At 66.8% G+C, this 23908-nt stretch overlaps 5 protein-coding genes across 15 annotated transcripts; 3 read left to right on the top strand and 2 right to left on the bottom strand.

Moving 5' to 3' along the window:
- The first annotated feature begins 473 nt into the window (after positions 1 to 473).
- CCDC157 (coiled-coil domain containing 157) lies at positions 474 to 7476 on the top strand. 8 transcript variants are annotated; one of them, XM_083804489.1, is made up of 10 exons: positions 474 to 782; positions 1485 to 1656; positions 2654 to 3323; positions 3925 to 4002; positions 4349 to 4539; positions 4699 to 4875; positions 4965 to 5133; positions 5653 to 5792; positions 6320 to 6381; positions 6465 to 7476. In XM_083804489.1, exons 1-10 carry the CDS (start codon positions 535 to 537, stop codon positions 6712 to 6714), a joined length of 2157 nt encoding a protein of 718 aa, XP_083660615.1. In that variant the 5' UTR covers positions 474 to 534; the 3' UTR covers positions 6715 to 7476. The 8 variants fall into 8 exon arrangements, with proteins under 8 accessions (XP_083660615.1, XP_083660611.1, XP_083660612.1 ...); XM_083804485.1 differs by having other exon boundaries at positions 4349 to 4875; positions 6253 to 6381; XM_083804486.1 differs by having other exon boundaries at positions 4349 to 4875.
- Positions 7477 to 7623: 147 nt separating this feature from the next.
- RNF215 (ring finger protein 215) lies at positions 7624 to 11665 on the bottom strand. 2 transcript variants are annotated; one of them, XM_083804495.1, is made up of 10 exons: positions 11486 to 11665; positions 10556 to 10684; positions 10387 to 10458; positions 10219 to 10304; positions 9754 to 9808; positions 9333 to 9437; positions 9067 to 9183; positions 8853 to 8990; positions 8528 to 8630; positions 7624 to 8376 (listed from the first exon to the last, which is right to left on the bottom strand). In XM_083804495.1, the coding sequence occupies exons 1-10, from the start codon at positions 11570 to 11572 to the stop codon at positions 8354 to 8356; spliced, it is 915 nt and encodes a 304-aa protein (XP_083660621.1). In that variant the 5' UTR covers positions 11573 to 11665; the 3' UTR covers positions 7624 to 8353. The 2 variants fall into 2 exon arrangements, with proteins under 2 accessions (XP_083660621.1, XP_083660620.1); XM_083804494.1 differs by lacking the exon at positions 11486 to 11665 and adding an exon at positions 10983 to 11231.
- Positions 11666 to 13500: 1835 nt separating this feature from the next.
- On the top strand, positions 13501 to 17754 carry SEC14L2 (SEC14 like lipid binding 2). Of its 2 annotated transcripts, none has more exons than XM_083804493.1 (12): positions 13501 to 13656; positions 14833 to 14908; positions 15103 to 15146; positions 15253 to 15312; positions 15506 to 15574; positions 16077 to 16172; positions 16427 to 16487; positions 16561 to 16644; positions 16780 to 16886; positions 16958 to 17097; positions 17189 to 17358; positions 17432 to 17754. In XM_083804493.1, the coding sequence occupies exons 1-12, from the start codon at positions 13603 to 13605 to the stop codon at positions 17584 to 17586; spliced, it is 1116 nt and encodes a 371-aa protein (XP_083660619.1). In that variant the 5' UTR covers positions 13501 to 13602; the 3' UTR covers positions 17587 to 17754. The 2 variants fall into 2 exon arrangements, with proteins under 2 accessions (XP_083660619.1, XP_083660618.1); XM_083804492.1 differs by having other exon boundaries at positions 13502 to 13656; positions 15386 to 15574.
- A 493-nt stretch (positions 17755 to 18247) lies between these two features.
- MTFP1 (mitochondrial fission process 1) lies at positions 18248 to 19770 on the top strand. The gene is made up of 4 exons (XM_083804496.1): positions 18248 to 18343; positions 18834 to 18961; positions 19039 to 19271; positions 19525 to 19770. Exons 1-4 carry the CDS (start codon positions 18292 to 18294, stop codon positions 19598 to 19600), a joined length of 489 nt encoding a protein of 162 aa, XP_083660622.1. The 5' UTR covers positions 18248 to 18291; the 3' UTR covers positions 19601 to 19770.
- Positions 19771 to 20102: 332 nt separating this feature from the next.
- Positions 20103 to 23484, bottom strand: LOC310883717 (uncharacterized protein). Of its 2 annotated transcripts, none has more exons than XM_083804533.1 (8): positions 23368 to 23484; positions 22562 to 22747; positions 21875 to 22055; positions 21661 to 21772; positions 21352 to 21434; positions 20944 to 21038; positions 20775 to 20852; positions 20103 to 20607 (listed from the first exon to the last, which is right to left on the bottom strand). In XM_083804533.1, the coding sequence occupies exons 1-8, from the start codon at positions 23417 to 23419 to the stop codon at positions 20336 to 20338; spliced, it is 1059 nt and encodes a 352-aa protein (XP_083660659.1). In that variant the 5' UTR covers positions 23420 to 23484; the 3' UTR covers positions 20103 to 20335. The 2 variants fall into 2 exon arrangements, with proteins under 2 accessions (XP_083660659.1, XP_083660658.1); XM_083804532.1 differs by having other exon boundaries at positions 21352 to 21437.
- Positions 23485 to 23908: the final 424 nt, after the last annotated feature.

A 23908-nucleotide genomic window follows, 5' to 3' on the forward strand; every position in this document is an offset into this window, starting at 1 on the left:
TCCAGTTTTGGGGACGTGGGGCTGGGACCCCCCCCCGGGATCTCCTCTGACGACCCCACCCCCTGACACCCACCCCCTGGGACCCCCATCCCCTGGGACCCCCATCCCCTGACACCCCACTCCCCTGGCACCCACCCCCCTGACACCCCGCTACCCCCTGACACCCCTATCCCCTGAACCCCCCTGACACCCGCAACCCCCCCCGACACCTCCATCCCCTGACACCCACCCCCTTGACACCCCACCACCCCCCGACACCTCCACCCCCTGACATCCACCCCCTGGGCCCCCCAACCCCTGACAACCACCCCCTAGCACCCCCATCCCCTGACACCCCACCACCCCCTGGCACCCACCCCTGACAACCCCCCCTGGCACCCCACTACCCCCTGACACCCCCACTCCCTGACACCCACCCCCTAGCACCCCCATCCCCTGACACCTCCACCCCCCCGGCACCCACCCCCCACCCATCGCCCGTCCCCGGTGCCACCCCCATCAGCCTCAGTCCGTCCGTCCGTCCGTCCGTGCGGCATGGCGCACCTCCTGGGCCACCCCGGCTGCATGGCGAGCCTGCGGGCCGACCTGCGGGACCTGCAGGGAGCCATCGCCGACGTCGCCTCCCGGGCCGGCCCCGCGCGCTTCCCCTCCTGGAAGTTCCCCGATAAAGTGTCCTGCGAGCTGGACCTGGCGGCGCTGCTGGAGCAGTACGGCTACGCCGAGGGTGACCCCGAATTCAGCCAGCACGCCCATGTGGTGCTGCTGGAGCTGGTGATAGACAGGTGAGAGGGCACGGCCCGCACGCAGCACCCCTCCCAAAGCGGCTCCTTTGGACCCCTTCTCTTCGCACGCCTCTGCTGCGGGATTCGTGCTCGAGCTCAGCCCATCCACGCCAAGTTTTAAAACTTGTGCGGAGCTCAGAGGCACCAGCACAAACGCCCTCTGTGCTGCTGCCGCCCCACAGGGGAGGGGGAGCCGGGAGCCGAGGGCACCGGGGCGGGCTTGTATAATTGCCCCCCAAACCTTAGAAAGCCTCAGACACAGCCACGCTATGAGTCTGGGAGGCAAAAGTGCCTTTTGCAATCAGGGTGAAATAGATACGACTCAGTTTTAAAAACAACCCGTGCCCACAGAGCTGTCTCTGGGCAATTGGCCCTAACAATTTGGGTTTGATACTGACAGCGAGTGCCCCCAAAACTTTAGGGAGAGCCTACATGCGGCCCCTTGGAACTGCAAGCACCCCAGCAGTGCAGGAGGATTTAACCCCACCAAACCTTGCTCCGGGGAGTCTGCAGCGCCAAGGAGGGGGTCACACGAGCGCTGATATCCAGCCTCCTTTGCCAGACTTGGTCCGGGGGACGGGGAGGGAAGACAACTCTTGTCGCTGCACCAGCGCTTCAGGCTCACCGCTCTGCTAAGTGCCACAGGCACGTTCCCTGTTACAAATATTCTGTTGTTCTGAGAGACGTTTCATTTCCATGAAGGCTGCTGCTGCTGCTCCAGAGCTTCACGGGCTACGCAGAAAACCTGCTCAGCGAGCGAGCCGTGCCCCCGGCGCAGGCAGTGGGACCCTGCATGTCCGCGGGGCTGACGGTGAGGAGGTACTGGCACAGCATGCTGCGACTGGGGGCCTTCTACCAGCAGCTCCTGACCGAGGTGGGACATACGGGGGGGTGTGAGGGCACCTTGAGCCGAGCGCAGGGCTCACAGCAATGGCCTCAGCGCCCCCAACAATTTGGAAGATCCCCCCAGGCACGCACGTGGCACGGGGCTGGGGTCGTGGTCCTTCTCTGGGACACTGTGATATGTGTGGTGGCCGTGCCAGGTGTGCTCCCTGCTCATGACCCCCCCGGTGCTGACCCAGGTGTCGAATGGGACACGTCTGTCCCACGCTGTCCCCTCCCTGCCCGCCTCCTCTCCTCTAACCACTGCTCCCGGCCGTGCTGCTGCTCCCATCCTCCTCCAGGCTTCCACCAGGATTTTGGCACGGGGGAGCCCGACTGCCCTTATTTTTTGGACAAATATTCTCCTGCTGCCGGCGTGCTGCCCTTTGTGACTCTTCTGACCCACGCTGTGTGCGGCTGAGCTGGCTCCAATCGGTGAAATGATTTTCGGCAAAAATACTTTGTCCTGCATTTTGTTTTCCAAATGATTCCTCTCGTGGCATAGTCTCAGAGCAAAGGCAAGGCCTTACCTGGCATAAACAGGGGACAGGGCAGCGAGGTGTGGAAGAAGGGGAAACAACAAAAATGGAAGCCAGGGAGCACATTTTGCGGCAGAGGCTTTCTGTTGTGAAACCACAGCTCCACTACACGAGCAGTGGCCAAAAAGCTACCTGGGAGCTTGAGAAATTCAGTCCCTCGGTGTCAGGGGAGTGCCGGGGGCAGCCCGTGCTGTGTGAGGATCGTTTGGCTTTTAGCCATTTGCTTTGGTTGTAACAGAGCACAGCCGGGAACCCCAAGCACTTGGTGGCTCTGTCCTCCAGCAAGCTCTGGGAGCGCCTCTTCTCCCAAGAGAAGGGCTCGCTGCCCTCACGGCTTCTTGCCTGCACTGTCCCCGTCCTTCGTCCCTCTGGATTTGTCTCTCACGGATTGTTTGCAGCCAGCGTGGTTTGATCTGGGCTCCACGTTTTGTTCTGTGCTCTCTCCGCCAGAAAAAGGCTTGCAGGAGGGATATCCCCACGCTGCAATCCACCCCCGAGGCTGGGAAAACGGAGGAGCGCTCACAGCCCTGCTCGCCAGCCGTTTCGGAGCCGAGCACATCCCCAGGTGCTGCCCAGTGCAGCTCCCTGTGCCCGCGGCAGGCTGCCAGCAACGCCTCGGGCAGCGTCGCCGAGAGCGGCCGCGGCACCCCCACGTGGGCGGCGGCGCCGTCCCCAGCACCCTGTGACGCCTGTGCCGGTGCCCAGGCCAGCCTGCGCCAGGTGGGCGAAGCCATCACCAGCATCTGCCAGAGCCACAACATCCCCTCGGCTCTCAGCAGGTTCCAGGAGGTGGTGGTGGAGACCACGGGGAGAAGGACGCTCTCTGCAACCGACGTGAAATGCTGGGCCTCGGAGCAAAGCAAGGACCTCTCGCGCATCAGCAAACACCTCCACGCGCTGCTGGAGCTGGTCAACCCTCTGAAATCTGAGCTGGCGGAGTCGAAGAAGCAGAGGGACGAGCTGCAGGAACAGGTTGAGGACCTCGCCCGGCTGCTTCAGGCGGAGAAGGAGACCCAAGCGCAGCAGAGGAAGGAGGCTGAGCAGAGCCTGGAAGTAAAGAACAAGGAGTATTTGGAGGCTGTAGCCAGGCTGGAGCGGGACAAGGACGACCTATGGAGAGGTACAGTGCTGTCCCCCGCAGGCCCGTGGGTATTTGCAGAAGCAGGCGGTCCACGGTCAAATCTCAGTCCCCGCACCATGAATGGGGCTTTTGCCACTAGTTTTGGGTGGCTCAAACGTCACCAGTGAACGACTGTTCCCCTTAGGGTCACTGCTGAGCTTTCAGGTCCCTTCCATGGCTGACACAAGGGTAGGAGCCCCGCAGGCTTAACCTGGCCATGGAAATCCCACTTTTATCTGTGCCAGCAGCTCCTGGGGCTCCCCCGGAGCAGGTGAGGGCTGGTGCACTGGCATTGCTGCCTGTCCCGATGCCCTCATCCTCTCCCGGCTTCTTCTGCTGCTTTCCCCTTCCCATCATCTCCCTTTCCACTCTCTGTGCCCCATCTCTGCAGCATCTCACGTGCTGGTGGCTGCTCCCCACCGTGAGACAAACCCCGGCGGTGGGAGCTGGTTGTCCCCGGCCTCTCGCTGCCTCCTCGCTGCTGAAGCGCAGCCCGATGCAACTACTGGGTGAAAAATGCCTCAGCACTGTGGTTTGCTGCCACCTTGTTTTAGTTTCTGAGGTGCTGTTTAACGTTTAGTGGTCTTCTGCACTGATTTAGGAGCTGCTCTGCGGGAAGAACAAATCTGCGTCTTAAAGGAAGCGCTGGCTGCCAAGCAGGCTGCTCTGCAGGAGCTGGGTAAGGACCCCTGGGGCTCACCCAGCTGCCACCTCTCTCCCCGAGTCTGGCTCTGATCTCGCCGCGTGTTTTATACCCGTGTAACTCCCAGCTCCCCCAGAACCAGCTGGGTGTAGGCCTGGTGGGAACGGGAGGACGTAGCCTCCTGCGCTGCAGTGCCCAAACAGCATCCAGCACCCAGGTGCTGGCTGAGATTCGGGGCTTCCCTGGGACACTAAGAGCACAGCTCTGTCACCAGGCCTCGCCGGCACCTGCAGAAGCTGTAGGGCCCCTAAAGGCACCGCCCGGGCTGGGAGCAGCTCCCCCTCCTGCCCAGCTGGGGTCCATGGCGCTGTTGCCTCCCCAGAGGCGACCAAGAAGAGCTTGCTGGAGGACCTGAGGACCACGACGGTGGCCAGGAGCCGGGTGCTGGAGCTGGAGGAAGAGGTGCGGCTGCTCACCGGCCAGAGGGAGAGCTTGGGCCAGGAGCTGAGCGCGGTCACCACCCAGCTGGAGAAGGAGAAGGCCAAGGTGGAGAGCATGCTGAGGCACAAAGAGGTACGGCTGCTGCTCTCCGCAGCTGCTCTGCGGCCCCGCTGCTGCTCAGCTGCAGCCACAGCCCCTCATCACCGCGGTGGCACTTCCCCGTGGCTCCAGTGCTGGCGCCAGGGCAGCAGAGAGCCGCTGCAGCCCCTGCAGGCTCGCCTCCCCGTGCAGTCCCTGCAGGCCAAGCAGAGCGCCCTGCTGCAGCAGCTGGACAGCCTGGACCAGGAGCGCGAGGAGCTGCAAGCCAGCCTGGGGGAGGCCGAGGGGGACAGGGCCCGGCTGGCGGAGCAGCTGGAGGAGAGCCGGGAGCAGCGGGAGCAGAGCAGGCACCAGCTCCGGGAGCAGCAGGTACCCAGCAGGCGGCAGGGGGAGCAGCTGGCGACCCTCCTGAGAGGGTGCTCACAAAACTCATCCCCTGCCCTTGCTCTGCCCCCCAGGAGCTGCTGGACACGCTGCAGCAGGAGAAGCTGAGCCTGGAGCAGTCCATCTCCGAGCTGCGTGAGAACGTTTCCAGGCTGGAGGAGCAGGCACAGGAGCTGAAGGAGCGGGAAAAGCTCCTGGTGTTCTTCCCCGAGCTCCACGTCCCCGTTGAGACGCAGTTTGAGAGTAAGGGAGAGGGCGGCAGGCAGCAGCGCCTGCTTCTGCTGCAGCGGGCTTGCACCTCCAGGGTCTCCTGGAGCTCGCAGGGATCCTATTGGCCCTGGGTGCATCGGCATCATTGGTGTAACAGTTTGTCCTCCTGACACGAGCCAGCTGCAGCCAGGAAGGGCTCAGTCCCTGGGCTGCGCTAAGCTGCTGCCATCTTAACCCCCTTCCCTAGGTGGGTGCTGTTTCTCCCACCTCAGGGACAGAAGCAGGGTCAGGGCATGGGCTTGGACATGGCTGTGTTTGTCCCTGCCGATTCAGCCGGCAGGTCTGGGACCCAGCCACCACCTCTGGAGCTGTGCTGGTGCTCCCTGGTTCGGGAAGGCTCATTTCCAGCGGACACCACCGCGCTCGAGTGGGAGGAGAGAGCGAGTGGTCCTGAGCTGTTGGGACAGGCTCCGCTGCCAGCACCTCCGAGCAGGCTGCAGGCGGCGTGCCGAGCTCAGGCCCTCGCTGCAAGGGGCCGTGTTTTGTTTGCAGGCACCGGGAACATCACCGAGGACATGGAGAAGCAGCTGCAGGCCAACGACATCAGGATCGGCGTGCTGGAGCAGGAGAACGCGCGGCTCAGGGCCGCGCTGGCCAAGGTGAAGGCGGCTGCTCGGCAGGGCGTGCTGCAGGTGAGGCTGCGTCCAAGTCGGGGCTGGGAGCCGGCAGGAGAGGGGCACACGTGCTGGTGGGGCACCGCGTGCCCCAGGACCACCCTGCACACCCTGCCCTGTGCCCTACGGGGACCGGTTCCCTCGCTGCACCTTTGCAGGGGATAAAGCAGAAAAGGCTCCCAGTAGCGGAAGGCCGCGGTGCTCCCTGCAGCTCTGCAGCTGCTTCCCCAGCCTGCACAGGGCTGAGCTGGAGAAAGCCCGCCCAGCTCCTGCTTTTTGGGGTGTGCCCACCCTGGAAGGGCCAGAGCCTGGGCTCTGCGTGCCCCCGGAGGTCAGCCCGGTGGTTAACTGGTGCCAGGGGGGGAAAGCTGTGTTGCCGAGGCCCCCTGCTTTGGTTTCCAGCTCCCTTACATCAGCCCCGCTGTGGCTGTTGTGCCACCGCGTCACCACCACTGAGCTGGCCGTGGCACCCACGCAGGGCAGAGGCCAAGATACCCGACCACGGAGCCGAACACAGGAGGTTTCACCCCCCTTCTCTCCTCCAGCTTGTCCCACAGCCCCAGCTGTGGACTCAGCTCAGCGGCCAGCGTGGCGGGGAGGCCGCAGGGTGAGTAGCAGCCCGGAGGAAGGTGCTGGGGAGCTTCCCACTTCTTCCTCCCCTCCAACCTCTTCCGCTTCTCCCCTCTGCAGGCCTCCAAGCAGCCAAGGCAGCGGGGACGGTGCGGGGGCACACGGCGGAGCCACGAGCAGAGCCCGGCAGCGACCTCCTGGCAGCCGGCGGCCAAAGCCGCTCTCGGCAGAACCCACAGGCGAGGCCGGACCCTGCCTCTCGCTGCCAGTCCGGGGCCTGCTGCTGGCTCCCGAGCCCCGAGGGAGCGGCAGCGCTGCCAGAGGAGCGCGCCCCTTCTCCTCGCACCGCACCGGTGCCCACCGCAAATAGATGCTCGGGGGAATCAGGCAGAACTGAAGCGTTAACGAGCAGCGCGCAGCTGCTCGCCCTTCCCTGTAGGACCTCGTTACCTGTTGCAAACACGAAGGCACGTTCCCTTGGGAAGCCTGGTCTGCCTCCCCATCGCTCCGAGCCCGAGGGGCAGCGTCACGCGGCGGTGTAGGGAGCCCGGGGAGCAATCCCGTGGCAGCTGGGAGGCGGCACCGAGGCTAACAGCTGGCTGCCGGCTGTTGCTTCACCTTGTTTTCGGCAGGATGGCTGCCGCAACGAACCTGTTTGTGTGGTTTCCCCTGTCGTCCCTCTCCGTTGGGCAACGCTGCGGCTTTTGATAAAGCAGGAGGCAGCGGGGCCCTGTGGGCTGGGCTGGCGCATCCCGCGTCCATCTCCTGCAGCGCAGGGGCCCTGGGAAGAGCCCCTCTGTAGCGGTGGCTTTGGGGACCGGGGTGGGTCTGGTACAAGCACCGCTGGCAGCCAGGGGACCGACCAGCACCCAGGCGAGGAGGCCTGGCAGGGGAAATGATCCCTGGCGTGCAGAGCTGGCTCCGAACAATCAGCCGAGCAGGGCCGGCGACATTCCTGGGTGCTGGAACTCGGTCGCCCACGGCCAAGCCGCTGCCGCAATCCCTGGCACAGCTCTGATCCCAGCTAACTCAGTCACCTGCGCCACGCCTGGGCACGGCTCGGCTCAGCTCGGGCCAGGAACCGCTCCCAAGAGGCGGCTGGGAGGCAGCCAGGCGGCTCTGAAGAGGACTTACAGGCAGAGCTGGCCACGGGACAGGGGGAGTCGGAGCCGTGCTTAGCTCGCCAGCACAGCCGCAGCCCGGGACAGCGCTCTCGCGGCGGCGACGAGCGGTCGGGGGGGCCAGGGACCGCGCAACACAAGACACAGCAGCCCCGCAGCCTCTCCTAGCTGTGTTTAATAGCGACGGACGTGGGCAGTGCTGCGGCTGCCAGGAGGAGCTGGAGCCACGTGGGGCTCACGGCGAGTCCCCGGACCCCGCAGCACACCCCGTGTTCAGTCTCTGCAGCTAACTCGTGCCGTCCTTTCTAATAAGTTAGTATAAATAAGGCGCTCCCCCCCTCCCGCCCCCCTGCCACGAGCGGCAGGTCCCCGCGCAGCCCTGCCACCTCCGTCCCTGTCCCTCGGCTGTGGCAGAGCTGTCACCCGACGCGTCCCAGGTGCAGGCCTGCTCCCAGCCGTGCCCTGCCATGGCCAGGGGGAAATAAAAAAAGAGACTTAGAAAAATGACTATGAGCAGGGAGAGGGAGCAGCTGGGCCTGCGCCCTCCCCATCAGGGCCTGCAGACCTCCCTCGATGTCCCCTCCCCATTTACACCCCCGGGTACCTTCCCCAGTGCCCGTTCCCCCAGCCCCCCACAGTGGCCCTCTGGGCTATGCCCAGCCGTGCCCCCCACCCCCCTACTCACGCCAAGCAGGGAGAGCCCCCAAATCCTTCACTCTCCTAAGGGCCAGGCGCTGCCCCGTGCTGCCCGGGTGCTGCGAAGGGCACGGCCATGCTGAGCCCGTGCCAGCACCGAGCGCAGCTCGCCCAGCGCCCGCCCCGGCCCCTCTCCCCCGTTCTTCCCGGAGCAGCCACGAGTCCGTCCCCGGGGCACGTCCGCCGGGCTGGCTAGCTCTCTCCACAGCAGTTCCCTGGCAGGGAGAAGGATGGAGAGGCGTCACGGGGCGAACCAGGGGCAGAGGCCAGCCCTCGCCCCGGTACGAACGTGCTCCCTGGAGGGTGAACCGGGGAGCAGGACGTGATGGGCGCCCCAGGGCCCCCCGGCCCCGGAGCTGCACTCACCCAGGATGTTGTGCTTGCAGAGGGGGCAGGTCTGCTGCAGGAGGAGCCAGGGGTCCACGCAGTCCCGGTGAAACTCGTGGGCACACGGCAGCACCCGCAGCCACTGCGGGGAGGGAAGCAGACGGGAGACGTGAGCCCCGAGGGGCACAGCAACCTCCCCCTGTCACAGGCTGCCCCAGAGAGGGGGACAATCCTCTGCCACACATTCCCCCTGGTGGGGACATCCCAGCCCTGGCGAGCGAGGGGAGGCTCAGCCCCAAAGAACAGAGCAAAGGGGCGGCATTAGCACCAAACCATCTGTGTGACCGGCCCCACCAGTCCTGACCTGGCTCTTGCAGAACTGGTCCAGGCACACGGCGCAGCTATCTATCTCGCAGGCCCGGCTCTGCAGCGCCTTGCCGGGATGGTACCGCCGCGTCTTCAGGGCCGACAGCCGCCGCCGAATGTGCTGCTTCAGGTCCAGCTGGGGAGGCAGAGCACAACGTGAGGCCCCGGCCACACCGCGCGGGTGCAAAGAGCAGGGAGCGGGGAGGTCCCACCTCGGCATCCCGCTCCGACAGGTCTTGCCGTGACTGCCGCTGCGCCTGCACGATCACCCCCGTGCAGAGGAGCAGAGCAATGAGCAGGATGGTGTTCCAGAGCTGCTGGAGGTACTTCTGCAGGAACAGCACCGCAAGGCACTCAGGGGGGCGAGCGGGAGGCCCCCGCTTCCCTCCCAGCCTGGCTGCGGTGACGCCAGGCACAGCCGTCCTTCCCCGGCCGTGGGGAGCGAGCGTGGGGACACCCATGGGTGCTGCTCACGCACCTGGACCTGCGAGCTGTTCTCCCCGGTGCAGATGACACCCTGCCACTCCCCGTAGAGGCCCCCTCGGGAGAGGCCGCAGGTGGACCACAGGGTGAGCGTCACCCCCTGCGAAGAAGGACACCGTGTTGCCACCAGCCCGTGCCAGCGCGCAGCACGGCGCAGGAGGCAGGACTGCAATGCTGAGTGATTTCCACCTGTGGTGTTGCATGCAGAGAGGGAAGGAGGAACCACAGGTGGCTGCCAGGTTCCCTGCTCCCACAGAGCCAGTCCTGGGGACACCGAGGCACCAGCAGTTTCACCACCCCTAGTGGAGCCGGCCACTAAGTCGCTCCATTGGCCAACAAACATTGGCTGGGCACAGCTGTGCTCCTGCCCTTGTACCTAAACAGAGGAAGAAGAGGAGGAAGAGGTACCTACGTACCAGGTTCTCCAGCAGCACTGCCTGGTACGTGATCTTGGCTGTAGCTCTGAGACCCCTATGAGCAGGAGGCAAGAAGAGCATCAGCCCTGTGGGTGCAGCAGGATCCAACCCCAGTACCTGGGAGCCCCCTTCCTGCAGGGCACGGGGCCACACTTGGGGAGGAGAGAAGCCTCCTCCAAGCCACGTGTGTGTGGATGGAGGGATGTGCAGGGGAGGTGACGGCAAGGTTCTCTGCCCAGCCCTCTGCACAACCACCCATGTGCCTCAGCCCCGTGCCTCAGTTTCCCCCTCTGCAAAAGCACAGCAGAAGCTCCGGCTCCTGTGCCAGGCTGAGCATGCCAGACACCCCCCTACCCCGGGCCCCTTCTGTCCCATCCCTCCTGGTGCTGCACACAAATGCTGGCCGTGTCCTGCTGCCCTTCAGCAGCCGTTGCACAAATCCGACAGCTTCAGGAGAGCTCTCACCGCAGCAGTGCTCCCAGCAGCTTGGTGACGTTGTCCGAGGACTGGATCACGATGATGGGCTTGGCGAGGAGCTGGGAGACATCCAGCTGCACCGGACAGAAAAGCAACAGCCGTGAGCGGCGCAGGAGAGCATCCGGGGCACCGGCAGGGCTCCCGGGGCTCCCCTACCTCTCGGATGGCGTTCTGGTTCAGCGCCAGGATGAGCAGGGCTGATGCCCCAAGCACCAGGGCTCGCTTCATCTGCGGAGACAGAGGGCACAGGGGGCTGGCACTGCCCGAGCCCCTGCCGGGGACCCCAGCAGGTGCCCCGTGGGCTGCTGCAGCCGGGCGCGCTCACCTTGCTGACCACGGCGGCAGTGAAGGACTCCTCCTTGGCGCCGCGGGGACCTTCGGCCGGCTCCTCGCCCAGGGGCACCACGCCGATCCAGCTGTCTTCAGCGCCGAGTTCAGGCTCCTCATCTCCCACCTGGGGACGCGGCGGCTTCAGGGGCAGGTGCCCGGGGCTCGCGGCACCCCTGAAGCACCCGGGGCACCGGGACAGCCCCGGGGAGGCGCAGGGGGCAGCGGGCAGAGGGGCCCCGCTCCCTGCTGCCTCCGCATCCCTGCCTGCACCCCCCCGCCCCACAGCCGCCCCCTCGCTGCCTGCCCCAGCCTGCAGCCCCCCCCTAGCACCCTGCACCCCCCGGTCCCCCCACACCTCCCGGTGCCTCCCACTCGGTGCCCCCCGTACCCCCCCCCCCCGAGCTCCCCCCGGCCCCGCTCACCAGCACCAGCCGCCCGCCGATCGCCTCCTCCCGCGGCTCGCCCCGGCCGCCCAGCAGGGCCCCGCGCAGCGTGTAGGAGCCGCCGGGCCCCGCAGCCTCCCCGGCCCCGTTCCCGGCCCCGTTCCCGGCCCCCGCCAGCGCCACCTCGACGCGGGCGGCGGGCGCCGGCCCCGGCCCGGCCCGGCTCAGCGCCAGCAGCGGCGCCAGCAGCGCGGCCCTCAGCGCCGCCATGGCTGCCCCGGGGCCCGCACAGCGCCCCTGGCGGCGCGGAGGAGCGCGGGGGGGGCTGGCACCGGGGCTGGCACCGGGGCTGGCACCGGATCACGGCGTGGCTGAGGCTGGAGGCACCTCCGGGCCCAGCCGGTCCCGCCCTGCTGCAGCAGGGCCCCCACGTCCAGGCGGCTTTCGAAGTTCTCCCAGGAGGCGGCAAGCTGTGCAGGGCTCTGGCACCACTGCAGAGAGCCTGGCTCTGTCCCCTCTGCAGCCTCCCTGCAGGTGCTTACAGGCATTGACGGCCTCCTCCTGAGCCTCCTCTTCTCCAGCTCCCTCAGCCTCTCCTCACAGCAGAGCTGCTCCAGTCCCTCCCGCATCTTGGTGGCCTTCCACCGGACTCACTCCAGTGTGCCCAGGTCTGTCTCGGACCGGGGAGCCCAGAATCGGTGCCAGCACTCCAGCTGTGGCCTCCCCAGAGCTGAGCAGAGCAGAGGATCACCTCTCTGGAGCTGCCGGCAACACCGTGCCCAATGCAGCCCAGGACAGCGTTTGCCTGCTGTGCGGCCAGGCCTCGCTGCAGGCTCACGGTCAAGTTGGTGTGCGGCAGGACTCCTGGGTCCTTTCCAGGCGCGTGCCCGCAGCCTGTCCCGGTGCTGGGCTTGTTCCTCCTCAGGTGCAGCACTCTGCTCTGCTCCTCGGTGAACCCCACGAGGTTCCTACCAGCCCATTTCTCCAGCCTGGCCGGGTCCCTCTGGGTGGTGTCCCTCTGGTGACTCAGCCACTCCCCAGGTTTTTTCTCATCCCCAGATTTATTGAGGGTGCACTCTCCCCATCATCCAGACCGTTAACGAAGCTGTTAAACGGAACTGGAGCCAGCACTGACCCTGGAGCATTCTGCTCGTTGATGGCCTCCTACTGGACTCCATGTCGCTGACCTCCAGCCCCCGAGCCCGGCCGATCAGCCCGGTTCTCAGCCCGCTCCCTGCCTGCCCGTGGGGACGGGATGGAGGTGGCACCAGGACAGGGAGAGGCACTGGTACCCACAGTGGGACAGGGACTGGGATGGGGACAGGACAGGGATGTGTCTGGGCACCTGCACACTGACCGGCACCGGGGCAGGGACCTGGCACCATGACCAAGCGCCCCATCGCTGGCACCAGGACAGCACCAAGCATGGGGACGGGGACAGGGACAAAGGCAAGGGGACTCATGGGGAAACAGGGCCACCCCCTGTGTCCCATGGACACACATGAGGTCCCCTATCCATGCACCCCCCCTCTTCCCCCCTTTGTCGTCATGTACACACATCTGGGCACATGTGTGTGCTCCACAGGCGTAGCACCCCGCGCACCCATGGGTGGCCCTGCTGATGCCACCGTCCCCAGCCCCGCCATGGCCACGTGTGCCTGCCACGTGTGCCTGGGGGATTTGCGGCAAGGATCAGAGCGGGGTTTGCATCACAGCGGGGCCGTGATGCTGGGGACAGTGCTGGTGCAGGGGACAAGCTGGGGCAAGTCCGCGGGGCCATGCTGGAGGTGGCAGGTGCAGATTGGGGCAGATCTGTGGGGACTGCAGCAACCCTTAGCCCATGGGACAAGGGTGTCTCTGTGGGACACCCCTGGGTGCGCAGCCCCATAGGACACACGAGCACCCCTCTTGCTCCCAGCCGCTTGCCCAGCCCCTGTGCTCCCAGTGCCTCTGCCCTGTCCCTTGTCCCTGTCCCCTCTCCCTGGTGCCCCGACCCCGATCTCTTATCCGTGTCCTCCTGCCCCTGTGCCTGAGCCTTGGCCCTGAGCCCAGCTCCTGCCCCTGCCCCGTTTCTGTCCCCTGTCCTACCTCTGTCCCGTTTCCTTCCCTTGCCCCGTCTCCCACCTGTACTCCATCTCTGTCCCCTGTCCTATCTCCCATGCTGCCCCTGCCCCTAACTGTCCCCACCTCTGTCCCCCGTCCCCATCCGTCCCCTGCCCCATCTCCCACCTGTACCCCATCTCTGCCCCTTGTCCCGGGCTGTCCCCGTCCCCATCTCCGTCCCCTGCCCTAACTCCTCTCCCTGTCCCCACCTCCGTCCCCGTCCCCGCCCCGTCTCCCAACCCCGTCCCCGTCCCCTCTCCGCGGTGCCCTGACCCCAATCCCTTCCGGCCATCCCCCCTCCATCCCCGTCCCTCACCCCCTGTCCCCGCCTCCCCGCCCGGCCCCGGCCCCGGCCCCGGCCCCGGCCCCGGCCCCGCGCCGGGCTCTGACCGTGCGGCCACCGGGGGCGGGCAGAGTCCAAGGGCTGCGGGGCCGAGCCGAGCCGAGCCGGGCCGGGCCGGGCCGGGGGCGGCGCGGGGCGGAGCCGCCGCAACCTGCGGGCGCTGCCGGCCGCCCTTAAGAGGCGGCGCCGTCCCCGCCGCGCCGGGCCCGCACCATGAGCGGCCGCGTCGGGGACCTGAGCCCGCGGCAGGCGGAGGCGCTGGCCCAGGTGAGCCCGGCCCCGGGGCGGCGGGGGGGATGCTGCGGGACCGGGCCCTGCTCGGGCCGCGCCCCGGGGCTCGCCGGCACGGGGCACCCACCGGCACCGGGTGCCCGCCACCCACCGGTGCCCGCCACCCACCGGTGCCCGCCACCCACCGCCCCCGGCACCCCGCGAGGCCCAAAGCCGGGCCCTCGCCTCTCCCGGCACACGGAGCATCCCCGGGGCTCCGCTCGCTGCCCGCTCCCGGCCCGGAGGATGGAGCCCCGCCAGCGCTCCCCGTCCCGGCGGGGATGTGTGCCGAGAGGGGAGCCCCTGGTCCGTCCCCCCCCCCGCCCCGGGCACGTCTCGCCCACCGGGCCCACGCCACGGGTGGAGGATGGCTGGCCGAGACGGTGGCCGTCACCCCCCGCCGGGGACAGCAAGGTCGCTGCCAAGAGCGGCTTTGCCTCGTCCCACCTTTATCGGCCTCTGTGGGGTTCGATCTGTTGAGAGGGCAACGTTGGAGGCTTTATCTTATCGCGTGCCGTCAAACCCAACCGAACTCCGTCCCGGCCCGCGGGCAATGACCCCGGTGGGGTACGGCCACATCGATGCCCGGCCGGGATTTCGGGGCGCGACGCCCGCGCAGTGCGGCCCTGATGCAACGAGCTGCGAAACCTGTCCCCTCCCGCCTGCGGCCGCGTTGTTTTTCTCCGTGTGAAGGAGTTAATCCGAGGTTTAATTACACCTAAATTCAGGCGGGGATAATCCGGTCAGCCTTGTTACGGGCTGGTACGGCGCAGGCCAGGGGATTTGTGTCGTGCCCCGGCCAGGCGACCGGCACCGTGTTCCCCAGGCCTCTGCGGTGCCCCCAGGTCCCCGCCAACCTCGGTGGTGCCACCGGTGGTGTGCGATGAGCGCCTGGTGTCCGGCTCCATCCCAAAATCTCCTCGCTGATGGCAGAGGGGGGATGCTTAGTGCTGGCGGCGGGGGGCAGGTCGCTGGTGCCCTTGCGCAATGGGACCGGTTTGGAGACACCCTGTGCTTGGCACCTGGCCTGGGGACGGTCCCCTGCCAGGGAGGGGAGCAGAGAATGGCCGGCCCTGCCGGCTGCCCTTGGGACAAACTTTGAACCTGGGGGGTGAGGGAGGGACGGGGCCACGTCCCCAGCCCTGCTGACTGTGCCCCTTCTTTTCCCCACAGTTTCGGGAGAACCTTAAGGACGTGCTCCCCTCCCTGCCCTCTCAGGACGACTATTTCCTCCTGAAATGGCTCCGAGGTAAGCCCGGGGAGGGCACAGAGGGGCTGGGACATCCCACGGGGTGGCACCGAGCCGGGGATGCCGACACGTGCAGGCTGCTCCTGGACTTTATCAAGCCAGCACCGGGGCAGAGAGCAGTGAGGGCAACGGGTTCGGTGGGGACGTCCCCACTGCGCCCCATGGCGGGGCTGAGCCTCTCTGCTCTCTTGCAGCACGCTGCTTCGACCTGCCCAAGTCGGAGGCGATGCTCCGCAAGGTGAGGGGGCCCCGGCGCTGGGGAGAGCCCCGCCAAGGGGTTGGGGTGTCCCCGCGGAGGTGGTGGGGGGACCCCATGTGCCCTCACCCCTGCATCGCCTTCGCAGCACGTGGAGGTCCGCAAGCGCATGGATGCTGACAACATCGTTGCTTGGGAAGCGCCCGAGGTGGGTGTCCCCAGCCCGGGGGGGGGTGTCCGCAGCCCGAGGGGGGTGTCCTCAACGTGAGGTGCTCCCGCAGGTGATCAGGAAGTACATGTCGGGGGGCATGTGTGGCTACGACCGGGAGGGCAGCCCCATCTGGTACGAGATCATTGGGCCGCTGGACGCCAAGGGGCTGCTCTTCTCCGCCTCCAAGCAGGACCTGCTCAAGAACAAGTTCCGCGACTGCGAGCTGCTGCGGCACGAGTGTGAGAGGCAGAGCCAGAAGGTGGGCGCCCGCCTGGCCGTGCTCCTGTCCCCACCAGCCTCTGTCCCGCCCATCCCTGCTGGCCCCACCAGCCCATGTCCTCGCCATCCCCGCTGTCCCTCCCACCCACATCCCCACCAACCCCACAAGACCATACCTTGCCTACCTCTGCTGTCACAAGCCCAGGTACCCGCCAGCCTCATAGGTCCACGTCCCGTCCATCCCCACCAACCCGTGTCCCTGTCAGCCCCTTAAATCCATGTTCTGTCCGTGTGTCCCCCCCAGCCTGTGTCCCTGTCCCAGCACCCGCACCAATGCTTCAGAGGAGGCTCTGGACGGACGGGGCCAGCCTGGTGGGGATGCAGGGACCAGCTCGGGGCTGCCCTGTCTCTGCCACCAGCTTGTCCCCAGGACGGCGGGTGGCAGTGATGAGGGACAGGTGGGAGCAGGGACTTGGCAGCGGCCGCTGCTTCCCCGTCCCTGAGCTCATCCTCCCGCCTGGCCTCTCTGTCCCCCGTCCCAGCTGGGCAAGAAGATTGAGATGGTGCTGATGGTCTACGACTGCGAGGGCTTGGGCTTGAAGCACCTCTGGAAGCCAGCGGTGGAAGCATACGGCGAGGTGAGGGGCTGCTCCCATCCTGGGGGTGTCAGGGGCCGCAGGGTGCGCTGGCCGCTGAGGCCAGAACCTTGTCCCTGGTGTCCCTGGGCTGTGGGGGTGTCCGAGGAGCCAGGCGTGACTCGAGGTCCTGAGGGTGGATGGAAGAGCAGGGGGTCCCCTCCTGTGCCCCCACTGCAAAGCCCAAGCAGGTGGGGCTGCCCCATGGGGTATTTGGGGCAGGAGGACACAGGTGTGCAGCTCTCCCCATCCCGCAGCTCCTGTCCATGTTTGAGGAGAATTACCCCGAGTCCCTGAAGCGCCTGTTCATCGTGAAGGGTGAGTCCAGCGCCGGGTGTGCGGCCGGGCACGATGCCGTGCGGCTGCCGTGACGCCCCGCTCTGCTCCCCAGCTCCCAAGATCTTCCCGGTGGCCTACAACCTGGTCAAGCACTTCCTGAGCGAGGACACCCGCAAGAAGGTCGTGGTGCTGGGATGTGAGTGGGGCTGGGGTAGCCCTCACCCTGTCCCTGCAGCCTCAGGGGGTCCCCGGCTCTGGCAGAGGCACCTTGGCCGGGCTGAGGGTCCCCGTGTGGGTCTCAGCCCCCGCTGAGCACCCCGCTGTCCCCCAGCTGACTGGAAGGAGGTCCTGCAGAAGTACATTGACCCCGCACAGATCCCAGTGGAGTACGGGGGCACGCTGACAGACCCCGATGGGGACCCCAAGTGCCCCAGCAAGGTAGGAGGAGCCCCCCTCACCGTGAGGACTCAGGATGGTGGCATCCCGTGCCCATAACCGTCCCCTTCCAGATCAACTACGGGGGGGACGTGCCCCCGCAGTACTACGTGCGGGACCAGCTGACGCAGCCCTACGAGCACACGGTGGTGGTCAACCGGGGCTCGTCCCACCAGGTCGAGTACGAGATCCTCGTCCCTGGCTGTGTCCTCAGGTGAGGGAGGTCCCCACCGCGGGGGGGACGAGGACAGACGGAGCCGAGGCGGGTGGCGGTGACCCCCCCCCCCATGGCATCTCTCTGGCAGGTGGCAGTTCAAGTCGGAGGGGGCTGACGTGGGCTTCGGGGTGTACCTGAAGACGAAGGTTGGGGAGCGGCAGCGGGCGGGCGACATGACCGAGGTGCTCCCCACCCAGCGCTACAACGCGCACATGGTGCCCGAGGACGGCTCCCTCACCTGCTCCACGCCCGGCATCTGTGAGTGTCCCCCGTCCCCTGCCCGGGGACCCCGTCCCCAGCGCCCTGACCCCCTCCTCGCCCCGTCCCGCAGACGTCCTGCGCTTCGACAACACCTACAGCTACATCCACGCCAAGAAGGTGAGCTACAGCGTGGAGGTGCTGCTGCCCGACGCCGCCTCGGCCCAGCAGATCCAGCAGCTCGGCGGCGACAAGCCGGGCGAGGGGACCCTCAACCACAGCCCTTGACGCCGGCGGCGCGGCCCCCGCCCCGGGGAGGACGGAGGAAGGGGGCCGGGGCCCCGCGGCTCAGGGATGCGGGGGCTGCGCGCGGGGCCGCCGGCCCCTCTGTGCCTTACGTGGCCCCCGGGGTAGCGGGGGCTGGTGGGGTGGGGGCAGTAAAGGGATGGACACGGAGGGGTCTCGGCTGGTTTTTGTCCCTCGGCCCCATGACCAGGCCCTGCTGGCCCTATGGGGAGGCCCTGCTCAGCCCCATAACCGCTCCTGGCTGTGCCCCCTGCCCTGCCACCAGCCCCTGTTCCCCTCCTCAGCCCCATCACCGGTCTGGGCCGTGTCCCTGGACCCTATTTCCCCCTCTCAGCCCCACCACTGGCCCCAGTTCCCCCCATCCCCTATTGCCCCAGTTTCCCTATTGCCCCCCTCCCTTATTGCCCCCCCCTTCACTATTGCCCCAGTTCCCGTATTTCCCCCATCCCCTCTTGCCCCAGTTCCCCCCTCCCCTATTGCCCCCATCCCCTATCGCCCCCCCTGCCCCGCCCCGCATCCCCACGTGACCGCCGATGGTCACGTGCTGCCCGGCCCTGCCTTCCCCGCCGCCATCTTGCAGCCGGGCCGAGTGGGCGGGGCCTGAAGGCAGGGGGCGGGGCTCAGTGACGCGTCTGGAGGGGCGGGGCTGGGGGCGGGGCCTGGAGCGCGCGGCGGCGGGAGCGCGCCATGGGGGCGGTGGAGCCCGACCTCTACCGGGACACGTGGGTCCGCTACCTGGGTGAGCAGCGGCACCGGCACCGGGCACGGGCACTCGGTACCGGCACTGACACCGGGTCCCGGTACCGGACACCGGCACCGGGTACCGGCACCGACACCGGGCACGGGCACTCGGTACCGGCACTGACCCCGGGTCCCGATACCGGACACCGGCACTGGGCACCGACACCGGGCACTGACACCGGGAACCGGCACTGACACCCGGTACCGGGCACCGGCTCCCGTCGCCCTTCCGGGCTCTGCGACTCCGGCCCCCCCCGGTCCGCCCGCACCCGCTCCGTGCCGCAGCGCACGGGCCCCCCCCGGCGGCAGCGGCGGGGCCGGATCCCGCCCGCTGCCCCCCCTCGTCCCTCGGTGTCCCCGGGCTGGGTGCCCCGGTGGTGGGAGCAAGGTGACCCGGGCAGGGTCCGGTCCCTGTGGGGAGAGGGAACGGGGGAGGGGGGGGACACATCGGAGCCGCTGTCCCATTCACCCCCCCGGTGTCCCCCCAGGTTACGCCAACGAGGTGGGCGAGTCCTTCCGCCCCCTTGTCCCGGTGGCGGCCGTGTGGGCCAGCTACGGGGTGGCCACAGCCTACGTGACCGCCGATGCCATCGACAAGGGCAGGAAAGCAGCGGCGGTGAGTGCCCCCCCTGGATGCCCCCACCTCGTCCCCTTGTGACCCCCCCCGTCCGACGCCCCGCTCTCCCCCCCCAGGCCCACGCGCACGACCCCGGCAAGGCGACGCGGGTGGGGGTGGCGGTGGCGGACACCTTCGTGTGGCAGAGCCTGGCCTCCGTGGCCATCCCCGGCTTCACCATCAACCGCCTGTGCGCCGCCTCCCTGGCCCTGCTGGGCTCCCTCACCCGCTGGCCTCTGCCCGTCCGAAAGTGGGCCACCACCGCCCTGGGGCTGGCTGCCATCCCCGTCATCATCACGCCCATCGACAGGTGAGGCATGGGGACGGTGTGCCTCGGGGACAAACTGGGACAGCCTCGTGTGGTCCCCAGGTCCCTGGGGGGGCTCAGCGCCAGTCCCCTGAGCTCGCTGGGGGCTGCTGGGGATTAGTGGGGTGAGGCCCCGCTGATGGCAGGGACAGCACCCTGGTGGCACCAGGGACAGCTGAACCTCCCCTGTGGCCAGATTAGTAATGCCACAGGGGGCCTTGTGGTGACACTGGGGGACCCTGCTATCCCACCGCAGGACCGTGGATTTCCTGATGGACTCCAGCCTCCGCAAGCTCTACGGCAGCGAGGGAGAGCCCCCATCCTCACCCTGAGCCCCATTCCCACACGGGGACTTAGCCAGCAGAGCCAGGCAGGGAAACTGAGGCACGCTGCTGGTTCTGGAGTGCTGCACCTCCTTCACTGTGAACCCACACTCAGGTTGTGGCCATGGGGTGGAAGCATCCGCCCTGTGCCTGGTCCTAATAAATCATTTCAGATGTCACCTGCTGCAAGTGGTGTTTGGACACACAGTGGGTTCACGCTGGGGACATGAGGTTAGGCACCTGGGTTCTGCCCCACTGCTCAGCACCCTTAGGGAAGCCCTCTCCTGGTCGTGGGGGTCCCCATGCCCCCACACAGGATATGGCCCCTTGCAGAACCGTCAGGCCCCACTGCACGGGGACAGGCTCCTGGCACTGGGGACAGGCAATGGGAAGAGTGGCCCCCACATTGTGGGGGAGCTACAGCCAGCACTCACCCCCAGATAATAGAGTTCCACCCCAAAGACAGCCCCAAGCCCTATAGGACCCAGCCCTCCCTTGTCCCCAGCCCTGCAGAAGCATCTGGGCACTGCCAGCAGCAGCTGCCACCATGGCCAGCACCTCCCATGCTGCCTCCCAGCACCCAAGTTCCCCTGGGCAGGTTGGTCCCAGCACCAGGAGCAGGCAGCACAGACCAGGGACACGCCACTGTGCTGTCCTGCCTGGAGGCCACCTCTCCCTGCAGCACCACCAGGAGGAGCAGCTATGGAGAAATGACTTTTATTGCCGACCACACACGGAACCAACTCACACCAAGCTGTGCTCCAGGCTGCGGTACTCCGAACCGGGCTCCCCCAGTTTCTCCAGCTCCCTGGGGACGAGGGCCCCCACGACAGCCTGCAGCTCAGCCTGGAAGGGACACTGCCGCCTCGGCCGCCGGCGTCTCCGCTGTCCCCTGCGCAGGCGCCACACGGCCAAGCCCAGGGCCAGCACGCTCCCCACGAGGGCCGCCGCCACCACAGCACTGCCCAGCAGGGCCAGCCCAGCCAGCAGCAGCTTCTTCACCGTACGGCACGGCGCTGGGGGGACAACAGGGTCAGGGGTGGCTTGGGCACCGAGGACAGAGATGAGCCTCCAGGGCTTCCCGGTCCTGGGTGTCCCTGCTCCCCCCAGGTGGGGAACATCGGGCACCAGATGGTTGGGTTGGTTTGGGGCCATGGGGAGAAGTTCGGGGTTGGCTGCTCACCTTCATACCACGGCTCCGGGTCCTGCACCAGAAGTGGGCCAACCGTCGCCTGGTGGAGCATCCCCTCTCCTGGGAACTCTGCGGGTGGACACAGCCCATGCAGCTCCCCTCTGGTCCCAGGACACCCAAAGCCACCGAGCAGCCATGGGCCCCCAGGGCAGGTGCCTACCTGGCTGCTGTCCAGGTGGGGTGTCACCAGGGGGACACCTGGTGTCACAGCAGTCACACAGGGCACTCTGGGAAGGGTCCTCTGCATTGTGCCACCTGGGAGGGAAGGACAGAGCTGGGGGTCCCTGCGTCCCCAGCACCCACCCAAGACCCATGTGGTGTCATGTCCTCTGTCCCTTTGGGTCTTGGCCACCCCAGAGGGGTCTTTGTGCATGAGCAGGGATTCAGAGGGACCCAAGGGGTGGGGGGGGTGGCATCCAGACCACCATGGGGTGGCTTGGTGCCATGGATGTGTCCCCTGGCCCCAGAAGGGCACCAGTGGCTTCTGTTCCCAAAGCACCCATGGGTGCTCTGGTCCCTGCCCAGCTCCTTGGTGCCAGCGGGGAACCCACACCGATGCAGAGCTCACCTGGCTGCAGCTTCACTGTAGAAGCAGGACCTCAGGCTGTGCCTCTGGGCACCCCATGCCGTCAGCTGGCAGTGCACGTAGACCTGCTGGGACACCGGCCATCCTCACTGCCACCTCCAGGCAGCCCACCCTTCCTGGGGGCCTTCCCCTCCCTCCCACCTCCGCATCCTCCCCATGGCTTCAGGCCTCCCCACCTGGGAGCAGGGGAGGGCAGCAGGAATGCCCACAGAGGGACAATGCCTTGGGGACACCCAGGTCACCCCAAGGAGGTGACCCACCACCAGGAAGCCTGCTCCACCCCAACCTCACCTCCTCCTCAGGCTCAACCTCCAGCACAGGGGCCAGGATGGAGAACTGGAGGACAGACGCCCCTCTCTGGTGCTGGACAGACACACTCCCCAGACTCGGGCCATGCAGACACCTGGGGAGACCCAGGAACAAGTCAGGGACATTTCCAGGCTGACCCCAGGACCTCTCACCCCACCAGGTCGTCTGGCAGGACCAGGCCGACCGCAGCACCAACCCTTGGCTGTTCACCACCACGTAGGCCCTCCTGGAATGGCCCGGCCACCCTGAACTTGTCCTGTAGCACTGGTCCACGTAGATCCTGGGGGAGACACCAGGCCCAAAGTCCACCCTGGCCTCCAGGTGGATGACAGAACCAGAGCTGACCACCAGCGGCTTCTTCATGGCACCAGAGTCCCCTGAAGGAGAAGGGAGGGTGGGCTCAGTGCAGCATCTCTGAGCCTGTCCCACCACAGATGGGGACATAGGCCACGTCCCAGGCCCATAAGGGGTCTCCGCCCCTACTGCCGCAAGGCAGGAAACTGCCTGCAGCCCCCTGATTTTGGAGCCCACCACATGGGAGAGCCCAGTCCCTGCTGCTGGCTGTCACCCTCGCCTGGCTCCCCTGCTGCTCTCCAGACCTGCAGCACCTTCCTGGTTCCCCCCCCCCCCCCCACCCCAGGAGCAGAAAAGGACCACATCACCCACCAGACTGATAAGAACCCCAAAACCTGATCATGGAGCCAAGCGTGGGCTAGGGAACTCCTCAAAGTGCCATCATTCAAAGCCTTATAACCCTCTGCAAGCCTGGGAGCTGTGGTCCTGAGGGACGGCCACCCTCTCCTGGTGGGCCTTGGTAATGGGGGTCCCTCCTGGGGTCTTGCCCCTCCGAACTGGGGCCTAACACAAGACCCAGAGCACTCACCATGCAGGAGCCTCAAGGTGAAGTTCATGCTGGGCTCCTCTGAGCGGGGGTGAGCATGAGTCCCACCAGGCACAGTGGCAGCAGCAGGTGCTGGGTCCACAGCCTGTGTCCCCACACCTGAGGACGCCGCTGGGGCCGCCGCCACATGGCCAGAAAATGCGGGAGCAGCTGGGGCTGTGGGGGTCCCTGCAGGAAGGAAGGGAGTTAGCTGGGGGGGCTGAGCACAGAGCGATGGGAGCAGTATGCCTGAGGCACAGCAAGGACACCCAGGTCCTCAGACGTCCCCAGAGCTCAGGGAGGGGAGATGGCCATAGCACAAAGTGAAGAACACCCAGGAGCACACTTGCACCCATCGGGTGCTGCCCCAGCAAGGGCCTCCCCTGGCCTTGGTGGCCAGGCCCTGCCATGGGACCGCTGTGGTTGGTGGGTGCCAGAGGAGGTGGTGCTGCACAGGGGTCTCCACGAGCCTCCCAAAACACAGGATTGAGCATCCCCCGCTGCAAGCACCCCATGGAGCACTGAGGACAGACCAGGAGCTGTTCACAGCATGGGAGAGCACCACCAGCAGCCAGGGACCCCACAGGTAGCCCTGGTGCCCCATCCAGACCAGACCCTAACAGACCTGCAGGGACAGGGAGCTCCCAGACCACAGGGCCACCTCCACCAGCAGGCCCAGTACCAGCAAGTCCAGGAGGGCATCAGGAACCAGCACCAGGCAATACCACAGGGCACCCACCCCCCACAACGTGGGTGCCACCACCCACCTCCCCCAGCACGAGCAGCCAGGGGTCCCCAGCCCCACTCACCTGCCACCCCCAGCACAGCCCCGCACACCAGCACCCACCAGCACAGCCCCATCCTCAGAGAGCAACAACTCAGCCCCAGCCCTTGGGGGCCATTTAATAGCACAGTGAGTGCAAATGGGCACCACCTGGTGCTGTTTTTTTCCTTTTTTTTTTTTTTTTCCTTTTCGGTTCTCTTTTTTTGATCTCTGCAGTAAAACCTCGCTGTAAGCCACAGGAGATCAGGGAGAGCCAAGCCTCTTCTGTTGGATGCACATCCACTGGGGCTTCAGAGGGAATTTTGGGCCCTGGGAAGAGATGTTCCTCCACAAACATAAACTTTTGTGGTCATAGGGAACCGTGGTGGCTTTTCCCTGTGGTTGTCCCGACCCAGGAATGTCCCAGGAGCAGCCAGCATTCCCACATGTAGGCCTGTTCCTGTACACTGTCCTGGTCCCATCACAAGGTCCTGCACCCACACATGGTCCTGGTCCGATCACTCAGTCCTGGTCCCATTGCAAAGTCCCAGTCCCACCACGGTCCTTATCCCGCATGTACTTGTGGT

This window comes from Anser anser, assembly GCF_964211835.1.
Source record: "Anser anser genome assembly, chromosome: 18".
NCBI classification, from domain to species: Eukaryota; Metazoa; Chordata; class Aves; order Anseriformes; family Anatidae; genus Anser; species Anser anser.